This window comes from Salmo salar, chromosome ssa03, assembly GCF_905237065.1.
Source record: "Salmo salar chromosome ssa03, Ssal_v3.1, whole genome shotgun sequence".
In the NCBI taxonomy this organism is placed as follows: domain Eukaryota; kingdom Metazoa; phylum Chordata; class Actinopteri; order Salmoniformes; family Salmonidae; genus Salmo; species Salmo salar.
The window spans coordinates 15,421,818-15,434,119 of record NC_059444.1 but is presented as its reverse complement, the minus strand read 5'-3'; the positions used below and the strand labels follow the sequence as shown (position 1 = coordinate 15,434,119).

Here is a 12,302-nt window from a genome sequence, read left to right as displayed (position 1 = left end):
TCCCCACCTAACAGGCAGAGGATCTCCAGGAATCAGGGTTGTCTTGGCCAACAGGGAGCCACCAGAATCAACAACAGACCTTCCTGACGGACCCTCTCCACAGTGGCCTGAATCAGGTCCACCGGAGGAACGCATAGAGCAGGGTCCGAGGTCACTGATATGCCAAGCATCCACTCACAACAAAGCGCCCAGATCTCTCATTGACAAGAAGTTGACAATGTGCGTTTTCTCGCAATGTGTCTAGCTTTAAGTCGTCCCTGCCGAACCGGTCCCATATCTGGGCAACCACTGAGGGGTGCAGTCTCCACTCCTTAGAGATAGGACCACCCCTGGCAAGTAGATCTGCACCCACGTGGAGAGATCCGGGAAGATACTTTGCCCTGAGCGACAGGAAATCCGTACTGCGCCATACGAGGAGATAACGTGCCAGGTTTAGGAGAGAGACCTCGTCCCCCCCTGCCTGTTGATGTACGCCACCATCGCCCTGTTGTCAGACCTTACCAACACATGCTGGCCCTAAAATATTGGAAGGAAACGCCTCATTGATAGCAACGACGGGGAAACCCTAAGCAACCAATGGCAGTGGCGAGATGCGTCCAGACACTAGCAATTACCTAGCGCTGAAATAGACGCATCAACAGACGTCCCAGAGGCACCACAGGCATCATAGAGGCCATTAGACCCAATAACCACAGGCACAAGCGAAAAGGCACCGAGGGCCCCAGCCGGAATGTGACCCTCCACTGTTGGGACAAAAACGCGTGATTCAGCACCGAGTCCAGAACAAGGTCCAGAAACTGAATGCGCTGAGCCGGAGTCAACAATTTCTCTTGTGATTCATTATGAACACCATATGGGAAACCAGCGTGGCAGTGTGGAGTGCCACATTATCTACTAGGATAATTTAGGTTAATTTATTTTAATAAAATGTATACTTGTTTTTCATTTCCACCACTTTTGACAACCGTGTGTCTGAATGTGAGGAAGGAACTGTGTTTATTATGCCCACACCGGGTTCGGGGACTTCGGCAACCAGTAACTTGCCCCTTATTGACCGAGCCACTTGGGAGCACTGTTGCCACAGTAAATGCTTGGGAAGGAGGGCCCAGAGAACACTCCCGGCCTCCAGCTAGGGTTGAGAGGTCTGCTTCTTCCCCAGCGCCACAGAATAATCTGCTTGCACCCTGCGTTCCTTCAAACCAGCACGCCATCTGTGCCAAGACGTCCGCCGCTGCCCAGAAGCACCAAGGCGGCAACCCGCCTTTGGCCTGCACCCTTTCCTTCACGCCTCGGAACTGCAGGGCCGCCACCGCAAAGGATTTTACTGGGAAAAGGACCCATAGAGCTACGTCCTGCTTTTTTTTCACCTCGAAACCTGGCCTGTAAGAACTCCATAGCCGAACAAAACAACCTTTTTGACTAAACTGTCTCATCCAAATACATCCGCCTGTCCCTCTCAGGAATCCGGGACAACATCAACCAGAGGTGGCACTGAGCCACCACCATCGCCCCCATACTTTCCCCCACAGCCAGGATAGTACAGCGGGACAGATGTAACTTTGTTCAGTTGATCCGCCAAGGACCAGCACTGTTTATTCGGAAGCACCATGCTAGGATTTGCCCCCTTGTTAGCCTCTGAAGTTAAGTAACTCGCCAGCTTTCTATCCATCGGTGGTGTGCAAACAAGCCCCGCCTCCTCCATACCCTCTATTAATGAACTCGCTATAACCTGGTAGCACCAGCCTGGCTGAATGAGGGGAATCGCAGGTTGCCTTTAGCTCATCACTCATCACTGCTGTAGGGACGGGAGGTAACCTGGAGGAACTCCACTGCAGGGGAGAAGAAGGACAATCCACCCCTAGGTGATCTGCCGCCCTACGACACAGCTCCAACAAAGGTGCATTAACCACCAATGGTTCACTCTCCCCCACCAAATCCAAAGCCGGGGCTTCAGGCTTCCCCGGACTTATGTCAACCGATTGACACTCTGGAAACCCTCCAGAGCCAACCAGGGATAGTATATCATCCCTGGAATCCAGACTCTGAATACTGCCAGAGAAACCAGAATGAGCCTCACTCGGCTGGGATTACACCCCTTTCAACTCAGACCCCCGCTGCTGCCCTACGCCGGCCTCAAACAACCCCATTCACAAACCCTCATTTTCACTGGAAGAACCTTCGCCAGCAGCCTCAATCTTCCTCACAAAGTAAGCCCTACACCCAATAGAGGTTGAACCCAGCCGGAGACAATGGTCACGCAAACTGGCCCGAGCCAAGGACTCCTGAGTGTGTTTCCACCCCAAGCAAGCAGGATAGCACTCTTTTCTTAATATTTTATTGTGAAACCACATGCCCTAGGTCATGGTCGGAGGTTCAAACTCGGCTGGTTAGCCTTTTTGAACTTCCTCCTTCCACTGGCCATCTTACTCAAGCAACAGAGCACTAGCTACACAAGCAGAGCAGAAAGTAATGGGTGTTAAGCAAACACAAATCCTACATAAGCAAGGAAGTATTAGCTACACAAGCAGAGCAGAAAGTAGTTTGCTTTTAGAAAATGCAAAAATTTAGGAAATGTATGCGAGCCTCGGTATTATAGTCAGGAAGGCGGGGCATCCGAGGGCAGGCTCGGCATCCATTGGCCCGTTGGGAGTGATTTCAATTTGCTTCAGGTGAATAGGATTGGTCGTTGACCCTACATAGTATGTTATACCGAGTGACCGACTGAAAGGAAACCGGAAAGTTGGATTATTTTTGCTTTCTTTTATAGCAGACATAAGGAAACAAAAACATTTGGTTGAGTGCCAGAGGAGGCTGGTGGCAAGATCTATGGGAGGACGTCTCATTGTAATGGCTGGAATGGAATAAATGGAACGGTATTAAACACATCAAACATATGGAAACCACATGTTTTACTCTGTTCCATTAATTCCATTCCAGCCATTACAATGAGCCCGTCCTTCTATAGCTCCTCCCACTGGCCTCCATGGTTGAGCACTGTAGTTGAAATCTGTCCCGTTTCTTCTCCCAAAGCTAGGAAGGTAGCTACAAATAAATACTTAGCCTCCGACAAAGTCTATAGTTCTTAATTTCCGGACATATATTGAAATAATAAATAAACTGTACACAAAGCATTGTGAGGAAAATATACAAAACAATCAATGGTAGACAGAGAGTATAACTGAATCCTCGTGAAAATACTGTCATAACAATGGCTGGTGAAGACATTTTTCATGACAGCTGAGAAAGACAGAAAGGCTTGCTTGAGTTCTGAACTGTTTGTGCTCCTTAACTACTGTGTGCATGGCACTGGTGTCTCCCCACCATATCTAGTATACAATCTATGAGGAAAGAAAACTTACGCAAATATAAGGCTCCAGAAAGTCACATTTCTGGATCTTTCGTAAAAACACAACATCAATTTACTCCACGGTGTAGGTTCAAAAGTTTCTGTTTCGTTCACAGATGAGCTTATTTTAGATACTTGAATACTCTCCTTATGAATCTTGCAGCCAATGTCATGCATCTTTCAAAACATATTATAGATACAAAAACATTTTAATTCCATAGCACAAGTCCCCCAATTTAGCTTCAGTGGTCCAGCCTGTGCTATGCATCAATTGTAATAATCAAGCCACATAATACCAGAATACGGAATACTAATGTGGATTAGTCAACAGAGTTACATCACACTCGACTGTACTTTAAGCACAGACTTGTAAAAATTACTATACAAAGTGCTTTGGTTTCTTTACAAATTCAATGAATCTAAATGTCCAACCATTCAAACATTAAGAAAGGTGCAGTTGTCAGTGGATTATTGTTCTAAAACAGAAAACCTATGGGGCAGAAAGGGTACACAGGGAGGGCGACATGATCAACATTAGTCATTGATGGAAATTAGCCAGGGGCAAAATGGAAATTACAGTACGAGTTGTGTCATGCTTGCTTGGCACTTGTACTGTCATTGGTGATGTCCCTGTGAAGAGCAGAATATTGACCAATGACAAAAGGAAAAGGGTGGGAAAATTTCATCACAGAAAACTGGTCTATGGCCAACAATCTTTTTTTTTTACAGTTACAATTGCCTTGAGCGGCACATCTTTCATACATTTCTGAAATAGTTTGGCAAATATTACACCATGCGCTTCACAAACTGTGATAACATATGTAAACGCTACCAATGTATCTTTTTTTTACTAGTTCAACTGGTTGACAGTGTGACCAGATGATGGTACCTGAAGTAAGTAGGAAACTTGAGACCTTTACTGTAACAACAATAATCGACTTGAAAGGACATTGTTTGACTCATTTGGTAGAGCATGGCACTTGCAACGCCAGGGTTGTGAGTTCGATTCCCACGGGGACCAGTATGAAAATGTATGCACTCAAGTCGTAAGTCGCTCTCGATAAGAGCATCTGTTAAATGACTAAAATGTAAATGTAAAAAAAAATCCCACAGCCCTACTGTACTGTCAAACGGTTAACTTTACTTTATCCAGGTTCCCTCAAAGCAACTAGTTATCGTAATGTGCTAGGGTATGTAAGTGTTGGCTACCATGTTGCCAGTGGCAAACAAGAATTCTCAGTCACCTGCCTCCAATGTGTTTATGGATTGGCTCAAGCCCTTCCAAGCAGGATGGGGATTGGCTGTGAGTAAAATTGTAAAGTGCTAAAAGTGGAGGCAAACTGATGCCATAAAAAGGTTAAGGATACACACAATTACAGTATAAAGCCGTATGTATACACTTTGAGGGACTCCAAATAGAAAAAAAACGAAATCAAATAAAATCATACAGACAAGTGGTGAATCTTAACTGAAGTGCTTGTTTTGGATACCCCTGCCTACAACAGCAACACAGCTAAAACCAATCCATTTAACATACCTATAGTCAATTTACTGTAGGTATGGGCATTTTGAATGCCTTGAATTGCAGTACATGTTCAGACTTTAATTCTGATATTCAACACTGGGAGGTGCCAGATGCACACCGCATAGCTTTGGGTTACTTATATGCCACTATAACGACTGGCTCAGGGTTGGTTTTGTTGGTTTACACATAACAGTTCAGGTTAGGACTGTGGGAGGAAGAACTGACCCTAAACCAGTTGTTAAGAGTGTGGCTGATGAGAGACCCCTAGCGATGCACAGAGTAGCTGTTACAACAAGGTACCCAAAAAGTATTGTGCTACATTGAAACAATCTCAATTTTGACGTCCTGCTCTGTACTTTGTCCTTTGTAGCACATATTTGGTAAGTCTGCAGTTTACCGGTTTAAACCACTTTCTGCACTAGTTTAAAAGGACTTAAATTAAAGAAAAAATGACCAACAGTTGAAAAGGCAGGCAAATGTAGCTATTGGCCAAGTCCATGTTTATTAATCTGTTTGGCATAATGTCTCAAAAGCCTTTGTGGTGTTTGTTGTTACTAAGTTCGTCGCTTCGTCAATTGTTTCTAGCGGTCATAAGTAGTCAAAAGGAAGACGTGTTCCACAAAATTCCTTGCTCTTTTGTCGTAGACCTTGGCTTGACTGGCAAAACAGGAAGGTTGGTTTTCTCAGTGTCTCTGAGAAACATAAGCTGAATACGGCGACACGTCCAACTCAGAGACGTATCGGTAAAACACAAAAGATCAGCTCAAAAACACGGTTTCCTGTTCTCTGCAACCAAACAAGAAGGAACAGTGGGGCTCTCCTTTCTCCAGTACGAGGTGACTGCTGTGTAAGTGCAGACTTCCTGAACGCACCCCCTCTACATTCTTTACCCCAGCTTTGTCCTGCCATTCAGTCCAAGTAAGCCAGAGATGGGGGTTGAAGGGTTCAGGGTAGAGGCGCAGAAATTAAAAAAATAAAAAAATAAAAAGAAAGAACATTGCACTGATGTTATGTACCTAGCCTGAAGCGCCTCACACCGGCGTTACCTTCTTGGTCATGTTCTCTGTCTTCGGTGGCCTCCCTTTCTGGGTCAGAGTCTGTGGACAAAGTCCTGCCACCAAGATTGAGGACAGAGGTAGCCATTTTGGAGAGTACTTGTGTGTGTGCGTGAGCAGTGGCAGACATGGAATGGAGTCTGCTGTCCGGGTCAGTCCTAGAAGGCTCCATCCCAGTGCTACTGTACCCCTCCTCCTCTGCCGGAGGGCTCTCTGTGTCAGACTCGCCCTCCTCCTCCTCTAGGGTCAGCTCAAACTGGAACTTATCTCCTGTGGAGGATCCACCTCCACCCCCTCCGGCCCCCATGGCTCCCCCAGGCAGGCCCGTCTTGTCCTGGGCCTCGGGTGTGGGCGAGGGGCTGTGGGGGATCATGCTCTGGTACCACTCGCGATTGTCCTCCAGCGTGTCTAGGATGTCCTGGGCATCAGGGTGGACCAGGTCTGCCCACGTCTCCCACAGAGGGTGGACGATGTAGTCTATGAAGCCCACCTGTAGAGGAAAATGATTATAGTCATTGGCATATTAGTAAAAGAAGCAGACTTTTTAGCCCAGACTGTGTGTGTGTAGAGCAGGTGAAGAATCTGTCGATGTGGTCTGTCTCAGGGGGAGTGGGATATGCAAAAAACACATTTCCAATTCACATAAGTGTATAATGCACACTTGTACATGTGTGAAATAGGACAAATGTAAGAATATACCTAACTATTATAATTGTAATTGTGTGTGTGTCTCTCTTCTGCATGTGAACATAGTGTGTGTATACTGTACTGTATGTGTCTCAGTGCCTGTGTGTATAATAACTGTACCTGGTTCTTCTCGATGGAGGCGTTGTGTTTGTCACACATGGGGCTGATCTCCATGCCCTTGTCCCTCTCCCTGTCCCCCTGGGTGAAGAACTCCACCATGATGCGGTCAGTCCACTGGCGGTAGACCTCCAGGGGCTTGGTGGGGTTACTGAGGTCAGCACAGTGAACCATGTTCTGGAGGACCTGGAGAAACCAAAAACACTTCTTATTGAGCATCAAGGAAATTAAATGACCATACAATCATATTGACAATAATACGATCCCAATGGTTCAGTTGGCTGGAGCAGGGTGCTGTCAGTCAAAACAAGTGTTTTGGGTTCAATACCTAAATATGCCACATACACTGAATTAATGTGTTAATTGTAAGAAGCTTTGGATGACAGTGTCAGCCAAACGGCCATATCATCATCTAATTCACATTGGTTATGCTGAATATGAATCCCTTTTAAGAGAGTTAATTTGATCATTCTGTGAGTCTTACCTGGATACGATCTCCATAGTTGTCTAGTAGAAGTACTCCTAGACTGGTCACCTTCTTGGTCTCCACCATAGTCTTCAGGTCAGCCAGCAGGTTCATGTGTTTGGACATGTCTGTGGCTAACACCATGTCTATGACCATCTTGCGTAGGGACTGCCTCTGTTTCTTGCTGAGGTTCTGGAAGATGTCACAGTTGTCCTCCTGCAGCAGCTTGAAGCCCACGGCCAGATGGTGGTTTTCCAGGACCGACACGTCGTTGTACATCAGGGCCAGCTCGGAGTCTGGACGGACACACAGGAGAGGAACAGTGCAAACACACATTCTACAGCAGGGGTCTCAAACTGGCGGCGTGTGGGACATATGCGGCCAATGAGACGATTTAATGTGGACACACAATCACAAAGGATTCCAAGATTTGAAACATCTCTGTGCCTAGTGCCCAGGGGGATATGTGAACTCACTGGTGTTGATGAGGAACTGGTTAGACACCCCCGGGTGGTCCACATCATGTATAGCACTGGCAAACAGAGCAGCTAGGATCTCCAAGTCAGTGAACACCGCCTGTAGAGATTGGAGGAACACAGGGATGTTAATGCAGGTAAATACTGTACAGCAGGGGTTACCAACCGGTCGATCGACTGGGCAATCTCCATGGCATTTCTAGTCGATCGGAAAACATGTCTGTAAAAAAACCAATGATAAAGCCTTGCATTCCTTTATTTTGTCTTGCGCTGTTGGCCATAGGTGCACGAGATTCAGCTGCCCTGCACGTCAGGTAGGTGAAATGTTCCCATTTTTAACCATTTAATGTGTCTGAAGGTACAAACTCTGCCTTCCCGGTGGGCCTGGAGAGCAAATCAAGTGCACTATAGGTTTACCGCTGGCCAATCGGATGGCTCAGATTACCCTGTCTACAGTAACGTACCAGGCGGAAAAGAAAGCAGCAGCAATGTTGATACTGTGATATTTCAAAACGTTTAAAATCATGACCAGAGAGAGAATGTCAAAGAATACAGCAAAGAGCTGCTATTTTTATGAGTGAGTTCATGTTTAAGTTCTTACTCAGCACTGTCAACACTTTTTATTCAACACTTTTAGAGGCTATTAAAATGCGCACTCTTCAAACTTCCACTCACGCTACAACCAACACTGCCGCTGTAATGAATGACTAGGAAAGTGTATTGATAGGCTTGCATTATTATTAGCAGATTGGGTCTTTTTTAATATCGAGAAATATTTCGCTTTCTCTGTTCATAGGAGTAACAACCTGAATTTGTGCATGAGGCAGGAAATAATGCGGTGCTACTCGAGTTTTCACCATCAGCTGGAAGACGGTGTCACTTTTTGGTCAGTGTCAATGGAGGAAAGGGAGATGCTGATAGGCAGATAGGCAGGATGCTGATAGGCAGAGCCTCAGTATCTTGCTCTCTCCCTCTGCTGAGACTGACCATCAGATGCAGGCACAATCAGCCCAGTACATTTTTAAACATACAGTATGCTCACTCAGCTTTGCCTCACAAGTAATACAACAACATCTACTGATCAGTTATTACCGGTGTGCAACTGATCTATTACCGGTATGATCATATAACCTACCTCAAATTTTGATATATTTTTTTATGTTTCGAACAACAATGCATTGGCAGGGCAATTCAAGCAAAGACAATATGTGGTAATAATGTATTGGGCCTATTGCCTACTGCACAAACCTCATTGCTACAGTGCTGTTTTCAATAGGTTAATGTTGCTTTAGCTTCCATTTTTTTTAAGTCCTGTTAAAAAAAATCTGAGTGGTCAATCTGGGCTTGCTTTTTGACTCAGAAAGTGATCTTCACTCAGAACGGGTTGGTCACCACTGCTGTACAGTATGTGTGTGAGAATGTGTATGGGACTTGTGTATAGGCGCAACAACAATATGGGATAGGTGGGACACATGTCTGCCCCAATTTTCAAAACACCTTTTTTCTAATGTCCATAATTTTGAAGTTATACGATGTAGTGTATAGCCCTACAGAAGGTGTACAGTTTTGAACATTACAATGCATTGTGATATACTTTAAATTTTCTAACAGTAAACAACTAAACTAAACACAAAACAGTATTGTCAACAACAAAAAAATGACATGTAACATTTGAAATGTGTAGTAAAAAAATAAAATGTATATATATATATTAGTGTTTTTAGCTAAAAAGTTGTCATACCTCCAGGGCGGGAGTAGAGAGGAGGACATGGGTGGACTGGACCACGTCTGCAGCGTGGATGTTGTTGTGGTAGGCCACATCGTGGTGGTAGTGGTCCTCCAGGGTCATCATGAAGGTGATGAAGGTGTCTGCAGGGATCTTGAATGACTTCAGAAGCTCTCGCTCCTATATGGAATACATATATGATTTTCATAATTTTTTATTTGTGACTTTGTAAATTGTTTAGCCATGTAAGAGGGCCCATTTAGAAGAGGACTCGTTTGGAAACATGAGGATGACATACCTGGAAAATTGAATAAATCGCCACCGTCAGCGGACGATTCCCAGAATATTCAGATATTTTGAAAATATCCACACCCCATCGGTTTATATCTTCCAACTGCTGCCAGATGGAAAAAAAATTGTTAGAAAAAAACTGCAGATCCTTTAACTCCAAAACGTGCTAGGGACTATTCAATCCTAAGAGTGACAGAACTTGTGGCAGAACAGAACCCTAAAAGTGAGGTATTTTCTATTAGTTAAATCGTCAGAAAAAGAAGGGTTGTGTAGACTACCTTGGCGAGAAGGCCCTCCTGAGTGGAAGCGACCCCGAAGCGGGGGATGCTGGAGGGGGCCACACTGGGGATGATTCTGGGCTTCTTCACCCCCACGATCTGGGACATGGGACGCTTCTTCTTGTCCGTTTTCTCCTTCTTCTCCTTGATGTGTGGAGACATGATCTCCATGTCATGTTGCTTTTCTGCGGTGCACAGTTATTCCACAGTTATTCCACAGCAATAATAATAGAGTTCAGAAGAGTTGTCTATTGAAACCAGGGCTGGTTACACTTTACACTGAGTTGAAGTTGCACAGATATCATGTAGTTGCCTGGATTCGTATTGTCTTGGCGTAATCACATGTAATGTTACAGGCTTTGGTTTTTCAATTTATATTTCGAGGTTGGACGTTAGCACGTGGGGCGCACCGATTGGTGTCACCTCGTTAGTCAGTATGTACTACACCTGTGTTGGTTGGTCATCTCGTTGGGGGGGAAGGTGTTTCACCTGTGCTGGCCCAGGTGCTATTTAAGAGTGGCTGGCCCAGTGCTCCGATGGTCTTGAGAGATGTGGAGAGTTAACACCTTTAGTTGGCTCGCCCTATTTGATTTCCAGACAAACAATCCTTTATCTTATCTGCCCTGTTTTCGTTTTGCCCCACTTTTTGGTTTGCTTCCTGTCTAAGTTTGGTTTGGGTTTCAGTGGACTCCCCCATGAGGGTCTTTCAGAACCCCTCCTTAAACCCTGCCTGTTTCGTTTTGGTTGTTGTCAGTGACCCTTTGTGAGTTCCCCTTTCTGTTTGAGCGACAATTTTTGATTTTCGTGCTGGGGAACATAACAGTAACTATACAATAAGTATACATTAGTAACTATTAGATTCACATTACAGTACATACGGTAGATGTCTCTACTAAGACAGTCAGACAGTGAAAGGGGGTGGAGAGAAAGACGTACCTAGGAAGGTGCTGGAGATGAACTCTGACACCTGGTTCCCTGATCTGCTGGTCTCTGATAGCTGAGTGAGCTCTCTGTTCAGCATCCTCTTGAACTGGGGAGACGAACAACAACACACTGCATCACTCAGACTGTCACAATATAGTCTCTACTGTAGACTGTGGACATACACATGACAGGCACATCTACACTGTGAGACATTTGGTAGTTTGCATGTGTGTGTCTGGTAACTTCTTCATTGAGGAAAAATGTGCTTACTATGACTGTGATGCATATGGGGTTGTCCCAGCTAGCTTTCTTAAGATGAATGCAACTAACTATAACTCTCTCTGGATAAGAGCGTCCGCTAAATGACTCAAATGTTAAACGTTTTAGAGCTCAGCAATTCTTTAAAGACTGGACAAATATTTTTTTTAATATTAACAAAAGTTTTCTTTTAATGCACTATTAAAAGCTCTTGTGCTAATTTCGTTAACATTTTGCCATGTCTTTCTAGATTTAGAACATAAAACATTTATATCTCAAACATTATCCCTTAAGTCTAACACAGCAAATACTTCAATTGTTTAAGCATATGCTATAGGACACTGATTCAAATATTTTTTAAGATATTGACAAAATAATATAGACTCCATCAGTGATGGTGTTGACAACCCACTGACGGAGTTGACAACAGATACTCAAAACAGACATTTTGGCCTCTAAAAATAAAAGTTCAATACAAACATTTGTAAAATATGGAAAATTATTCATTTGAAAATTCCCACTAAAAACATAACCATTTTATCAAATCTTTCAGTACTCTGATGGAGTTGATGTTAGACAATAATCTGACAGAATTGATGTCTATAGAGTTTACAAAAATATAATTTTTCTTCTTTATTCAAGTGGTAAATACAGTAGCATTTTAGTTTTTCCTCAGTTGCTTTATGACTGTGAAACCTAGTTAAATGTAACATATTTTAACCAACATTCATATTCCATCTTAATCTATCAGATAGATGGAGCGGACAGTTTATGCTTGTGACCGTGGTGATTCCAATAATGATTGTTTAAAATCTAACAAAAGTAGAGAACTTTACAGACCATGAGCGATCTTGTAGCACTACATGTAATGAGGACATGAATAAGGAGTCCTTATGGTATAGCTTACCCTGCTCATTCCTGATTCATTTTGACATAAACAATTTGACCAAATCTAACCAGTTAACAAAATATTCCCCTAAATGTAAATTTTTACCACAAGTAATGGAACAAAATCTTTTTTTTTTATACTAAAAAAAGTTTCCCTGCTGGACAAGGATTGTCCAGACTTTCAATAATTTCGGAGCTAATTTCATGTAATGCTAAACATTTCTTTCATGACTTATGACGTGATCATGTGCTATCTGGGGGGCCC

The 12,302-nt window shown here is 43.9% G+C and overlaps 1 protein-coding gene across 3 annotated transcripts in view; it reads right to left on the bottom strand.

Annotated features, from left to right (window-relative positions):
- Positions 1–2,740: 2,740 nt before the first annotated feature.
- LOC106599012 (cAMP-specific 3',5'-cyclic phosphodiesterase 4D) overlaps positions 2,741–12,302 on the bottom strand; it is an 89,750-nt gene continuing 80,188 nt past the window's right edge. For all 3 annotated transcript variants that reach the window (XM_045714544.1, XM_045714545.1, XM_045714546.1), the window contains 8 exons: positions 10,904–10,997; positions 9,968–10,152; positions 9,697–9,795; positions 9,414–9,578; positions 7,673–7,772; positions 7,215–7,492; positions 6,734–6,916; positions 2,741–6,416 (listed from right to left, as the gene is read on the bottom strand). In XM_045714544.1, the coding sequence (XP_045570500.1) occupies positions 5,880–6,416; positions 6,734–6,916; positions 7,215–7,492; positions 7,673–7,772; positions 9,414–9,578; positions 9,697–9,795; positions 9,968–10,152; positions 10,904–10,997 (1,641 nt within the window). In that variant the 3' untranslated portion in view covers positions 2,741–5,879. The remainder of the gene's footprint in view (positions 6,417–6,733; positions 6,917–7,214; positions 7,493–7,672; positions 7,773–9,413; positions 9,579–9,696; positions 9,796–9,967; positions 10,153–10,903; positions 10,998–12,302) is intronic.